We start from the raw sequence: 6,427 nt of genomic DNA on the forward strand, positions 1-6,427 counted from the left end.
AACTTTTAAAATTCGTCAACACCACGGGCTTTTAAACTCAAAATAAAATTTTAAAATTTGTCAACACCACGGGCTCTTAAACTCAAAATATTTTTTAAAATTTGTAAACACCACGATTTCTTAAATAATTCGTATACTTTTCTTATTTTTTTAGTATCGCTATTTACATACCAATATGAACTGCAAATTACATTTTTGCACGGTTTTTTACACACCCGTGCAACGCACGGGCTTAAAAACCTAGTATGTATATATATATATATATATATATATATATATATATATATATATATATATATATATATATTTTTTAACGGCGATTTTTTTGGCATCAGTAGTTCATTTCTTTCAACGACCCTCATCATTTGCACGTAACACACACGTTCGGGCGGAAACCCGAACCCGATCGACGGTACCCGGGAACACATCCATTCGGGCAGTGGTTCCGGGTAGGGGTCCGTGAACGAATCCGGTAAAACCTCCCTATAGGGTCAATATATACCACCATTATTGGTGTTCACAATTGGTTTAAAGAAAATCATGTCATCCCTAAGGATCGAACCCATGACCTCTCCCTATCCCATGACACAAAGTACATGGGGAGAACCGTTGCTATGCCCGCAAGTTCACTAGGTTATATATATTAACATTCGTTTTTGTTTACTTTTCTTTATTAACATTCGTTTTTGTTTGTGGAATCACCAAATCTGAATTGGTGATTGTTGTTTAAGTCCATAAATTCTCAACAGACCTTGTTACAAATTCGGCAGTAGAGTGTAATAATGAAGTACAAAAGATGCTCTTGAGATTACGTGTTAGTTTCATTTCAAAAACCAGTGAAAATGTATAATTAGTGGGATGGATATAATGAAATAAATCAAGTGGGTCGGCAGACACTTGTAATAAACTTGTTAATCCTGAAAAATATAGGGTAAAGTCAGCCACAAGAATTTTGACTTTTTAGAGTCCACTCGCCATTTCAAATTCTCCACTTGCACTCACTACGTGTCCATTCCACCATGCAAAACTACTATATATACATGAACCATGCAACTTCACATTCATATCATATCCACAAACCACAATACATCTTGATAATCTTTGATCTCTAAAAGTCAACCCACATTGTACATATCCTCACTTATCACAAGCATAATGGCATTCATGAAGTTCTTATTACTACTTCTAGCACTGCAGGTCGTTGCTTCATCGATCAAATTGAGCGTCGAGGGCCGAATTGCAAGGAAAGATTTAGGTGTAGATCTTGGAGGAGTCGGTGTCGGGGTAGGAGCAGGCGTTGGGATTGGTTTAGGAGGTAGTGGAAGTGGTTCTGGAGCCGGTGCTGGATCTGGATCCGGGTCAGGATCCAGGTCCAGCTCCTCGTCCTCTTCAAGCTCATCGAGCTCAAGCAATAGTGGCTCCGGAGGAGGTGAGTCTGAAGCAGGATCGTCTGCAGGATCTTCTGCTGGATCTCGTGCAGGATCAGGACGCCGAGGTAGCGGTTCAGAAGCAGGTTCGTCTGCAGGATCTTCTGCTGGATCGCGTGCAGGATCAGGACGCCGAGGTGGTGATTAAATGAAAGCTTAAACGTATGATGTTAAGTGTTATGTCACCGTATTTGTAGCTACTTATACCATATTAATAAATAAATGGTTATACAACCTTTCTTAATATTTTGATGTGATTCTTCACTTATTTATGTAATTATATTATTAGTAATAAATTGTGTGATTTTATAGGTTAATACTGTTCATCAGCTTGGGCTCATTTACAGCCCTAGGTAGTTAGCGCTGACGTGACAAATGTGTTGGAAAATTGAGAGTAGTAGGGTGGTGTGTTGGATGACCTGTTAGCTGAGATGTCAAAATACAATTGAAAGTTCGGTGAATAAGAAAGATAAAATATTGAAAATATATATATCAACATAATATTAAAAAAAATGTTTGATGTTAGCACGTCAAAAAACTTGTGTGTGCTAAAACAACACGCCAAACAATATAAAAGCTCAGCACGCTGCGTTATAGACATGTTCGTGGTGTGTTGGTGAAAATTTGATCTAAACACGCGCGTTACAAATGATCTAAATTTGTTTTATTTGAAGTTATGGGTGATCGATTAATTTTAGATTTATTTACCTCATTATCTTTTTAACTTAAGTTTGCATCATTATTTATTAATTAGTTAACAAAGTATTTATTTCATCAAATTACTATAATATACTTATTAGGGAGAAGGTTATGAGCAGTACTTTAATTATTTACTATTATTTTTCAGAATAGTACCCGATTATTAAGTGTGTATATAATCGTTAATTTGTGTATTCTTCTATTTTTAAACTATTGAAATTGTGTATGAGGTATCGAGTGAAAGTAGAACGTAAATTTGTTTAGGTTGATTACAAAAGGCATAATTGAGTTTTTTATATTCCCTTTGATTCATTTACCGTTCTTTGAGTTCATTCAGATATCATTTTTCCGCAACTTCGATACTGTGTAATACTATCTCCGTCCCATTATAAGTGTTTACTTACTTTTCGCACACACTTTTAGAAAATTCCACCAACTTCACTATCCATCGAATAGAAATTTTCTCTCTTCAGAATAACCTTTTTTCATTGATTGAAATACAAAGTGGATACTTGAAATGAGATATCCCAAAATAGTAATATGAATACTTGTAGCGAGACGGAAGAAATATAATGCATCTCCATGAAGAGCTTAGATACAAATATTTTACAAATCATATTGGTCCTGTTTTATTCAAACGAGAACTAACAAAATTTAACAACAAGGAGCATCAATAAATTATAAAAATTTATAAATGTCAATACAATAAACTACGTATATAAATGTTATTTAGTCTTTTTTATTATAAAAAAAAAAAAACTAAAAAAATATATGTTAAAAAGCTTTCTCATGTTCATAGACACGAATGTTCATATGTGAACAAAAATAATTTAAATTTAAAAAATTTAAGTTTTTTTTTTCAAACAATTTTGCGTTTAATGTTAATTCACATCAATATTAATCTATAATTTGAATGTAGTAGCATATTAAAAACCTATAATTTGTTGGTTTCTTGTAATTTCTTTAGTTATCAATTAATTAAACAACTAATGTGTTCGGGTTATAGGAAGAATATTCGAAACTCGTACGTCGATGTATGCGGTCCAACTGAATTATTCTATGGTCGTTTCTAACCTTTCTCTTCATTTCTAACATTTTCCTTACCAATATAAGATATTAATCTGAGACCTCTTGTAAAAACCGCAGTTTCCAACCATTCGTTGGTCACTACAAAATTTTAATTTGAGACCTCTTTACAAATATACTAGGCCCTAACCACTAGATTATGTTGAGTATTTACTAGATCTTTGAATTGAAGCACATGTTTGAAAAGGATATGGATGCCACCCGCGAGCGACGGACAAGGGTCCTTAATACCCGCGACCCGTCCGTCGAGATTTTTTTTTACCCGAGGGTACCCGTTTACCCGCCCACGCGAAATTTTTTTCTGTCCGTACCCGCAATCTGCGGATACCCGCGTTTACAAAATGTGCACTTTAACTAATTTTTTGTCACGGATACCTACTACCCGTAGGTTTTATCCGCGAATAATTATAAAACACATTAAAAATTTATATTAAAAATTTCATATATTAAGTATATGTATGCGGATAAACGGGTATATCCGCGGGTAGCTCAAACTGGCATTACGGATTTACGGATAAAGTATTACCCGTGGCAGATATGAAATACCCGCGACCCGCCAACGGGTACAAAATTTTACCCAACCCGTGCCTGCGGGTACATTTTTTCATATATATCTGCCCGTCATGAGCACGGGTACCGGGGTTTTTTTTTCGATTGCCAGAAAACGCATTAGAAAATCAATAAATATTGAGTATTGTATTGCAGCAAGTTTTATGTATACTTTAATCAAGATCATCATTCCCAATAGCGATCCTTATCATATTCCTGATTGATTTTGCAACATCTTATTCATTCCCATGGTGGAATTTACATTCACACTGAAGTGTGTTATGCAGTAAATAATTGCATAATTCCACTACAATATATAAAGTGGTACCTAAATTAAAACCGTGTCGATTGAGCAACAATATATGTTATCATTCATCCACTTGCACGCTTTCATTTTTCAGCCACAAACTCTTTGCTTCTTTCACACTTCACTGTGTTTTTTACAACCTATTTTAAAGAAAAAAATTAATTAAACTTAGGATGTTAATTATCGTATTTATTACAGATTAATTGTTTTGTTACTAAAAAACTTGCATACCCTCTTGGTACCGGTGGTACCCAAAATTTTCTGTAATTAAAATGATAATTACCGATTTGATGCGGACTGGGCTTCTATTTTAGTACAATTCACCGGTTATTGAAACTTGTAGTAGAATGTTACTCAGTACTTTTTACATCCGTGTAAACACTAGAACATTTTCGTGAATAAATCTAAGATTAAAAATCAATCAAGATTCAATTATTATTATTATAACATTTATATCATAACTTATAACATTGAGATAATAAAAACAGGTGCTTTTAAGAAAAATTCATTATTACATTCTACGTAGTATTATTATTGTGAACTTTAAACTTTTTACCTTTAGATATAAAAGAACTTCTAATTTTTTAATCCTTTTACGGAGTACTACATCACATCTATTAGGAAAATGTGCAAACCGCACCGAACCAATTTTAATTTGCCTACACATAATTGATGATTACATCGTATGTCGCGTTATAATTGCTTAAAATGTCCTGTTTAAAAAATTTGTTAATGATACAAACTTGTTACAAAATCAATATTAATGTATTAATTAGCAGTGTATGTGGTTGTAAGGTAGCAAGGTTAGATGAGTGTAAATCTTTTGATTTGATGAAATTAATTAAATATTCTTAAAATTCAATAATGGATTGGTGGGTACTAAAAAATTAGAATTGTCGTTCACCACGTCTCAACACCGAAAATATATATAACAAACAAAATATTAAGTGTTAGTGGTCATATACTTAAGTGTACACCACACTAGCTTCACATTGTGCTTAGTTATTCACCCACTAAAAATACCCCACTGCACCCTACAACTATAAATAGACCTATGTATCAGTTACAAATGACTCACCAAGCAACACATTAACATTTTTTGTTGCTGATTAACTTTGGTTCAGGATATGGCAAAACTGAGGGCATTGAGTTTGACTAGTCTGCTAGTACTTTCAACTTTAGTCATGGTGTCCGAGTGTCGAGTGGCACGGAAGGACTTGGGTTTGGATTTGGGTGGGGTAGGGATAGGTGCTGGAGTCGGAATCGGAATTGGGTTGGGCGGAGGTGGTTCAGGGTCTGGCGCAGGTGCTGGATCCGGGTCGTCGGGTTCATCCTCCAGCTCTTCAAGCTCGAGTTCTAGCTCGAGTTCTGGAGGAGGGGGAGGAGGAGCAGGCTCAGAAGCTGGCTCGTCTGCTGGATCCCATGCCGGATCTGGTTCAGGAGGAAGAGGAGGTGGCGGTGGTGGTGGCGGCGGCGGTGGTGGTGGTGGGGGACGAGGCGGTGGACGTGGTGGAGGATCCGGTGAGGGTTCGGGTGAGGGAAGTGGATACGGGTCTGGTCATGGAGGTGGTGGGGATCGCAAATAAGTAGGTGTTATGGTTTAGCTTGTTTATGAATAAGTTGTGCATTGCATGCACAAAGTTAAGCACCTGTGTATTTTATCCATTTATAGTATAGGATGTATCGCGTGCCCCTTAAGGTTTGTTTTCTATGATTGTATTGCTATGTAATTTAGTGTTGCAATTGTTAATTATCAATTGAATATGGTGTTGGAATTAAAATTAACGGTAATTTATTGTGTTCATAGGTTTTTTTTTTTTTTTTTTTTTTTTTTAATCATGAGTGATGAGTATTAAATTATTCCGGAGAGGATACGATCGATGGTTCTTCATAAGGTTCATCATATTCCTTGATAAAGTATGATATGATTTGTAAACGACATTTTTCAAATCTATTCCCAAATCCTAATCAAGGTTCAACCCTTGATTAATTATTCATTCGGGTACACAAAAATGTTGTAAAATGTTGTGATATTAGTGTTTTCTAACAATCACTTTAATAATTAAAGATTTATTTGAAAGTAAGAGTTATCTAGTTATACTTAACAACAGGTTAAGAGCGTGTGGAGTGAACGCACCTATGAGTTGACTAGACATCGTAGCAAGTATAGTGGGAGCTGAGCAAAAGTCATGTGTGTTAAATTAACAAGTTTTCCCGCCAAAACGAAGGATTGTGACCTTTAATTACACTCTTTCGTGTTTAACTGTTTTAACAGGTTTTCAATCCAGAAAATAAAAAGTTACTCCGTACTTTCATTCAAGAACACAAAGAAAAATAACGAAAACACTCTAATATTGAT

At 35.0% G+C, this 6,427-nt stretch overlaps 2 protein-coding genes across 2 annotated transcripts; both read left to right on the plus strand.

The window, feature by feature from the left end:
• The first annotated feature begins 1,078 nt into the window (after nucleotides 1-1,078).
• Nucleotides 1,079-1,744, plus strand: LOC139885026 (uncharacterized). Its single transcript, XM_071868982.1, has one exon. The coding sequence runs from the start codon at nucleotides 1,156-1,158 to the stop codon at nucleotides 1,573-1,575; it is 420 nt and encodes a 139-aa protein (XP_071725083.1). The 5' UTR covers nucleotides 1,079-1,155; the 3' UTR covers nucleotides 1,576-1,744.
• A 3,385-nt stretch (nucleotides 1,745-5,129) lies between these two features.
• LOC139885035 (uncharacterized) lies at nucleotides 5,130-5,832 on the plus strand. The gene has a single exon (XM_071868989.1). It carries the CDS (start codon nucleotides 5,196-5,198, stop codon nucleotides 5,652-5,654), a length of 459 nt encoding a protein of 152 aa, XP_071725090.1. The 5' UTR covers nucleotides 5,130-5,195; the 3' UTR covers nucleotides 5,655-5,832.
• Nucleotides 5,833-6,427: the final 595 nt, after the last annotated feature.

Source organism: Rutidosis leptorrhynchoides, chromosome 1 (genome assembly GCF_046630445.1).
Source record: "Rutidosis leptorrhynchoides isolate AG116_Rl617_1_P2 chromosome 1, CSIRO_AGI_Rlap_v1, whole genome shotgun sequence".
Classification (NCBI taxonomy): Eukaryota; Viridiplantae; Streptophyta; class Magnoliopsida; order Asterales; family Asteraceae; genus Rutidosis; species Rutidosis leptorrhynchoides.

Bases quoted from the DNA above. Each gene is read 5' to 3' on its own strand.
- LOC139885035 (XM_071868989.1), top strand. From the start codon at position 5,196: ATGGCAAAACTGAGGGCATTGAGTTTGACTAGTCTGCTAGTACTTTCA.
- LOC139885026 (XM_071868982.1), top strand. From the start codon at position 1,156: ATGGCATTCATGAAGTTCTTATTACTACTTCTAGCACTGCAGGTCGTT.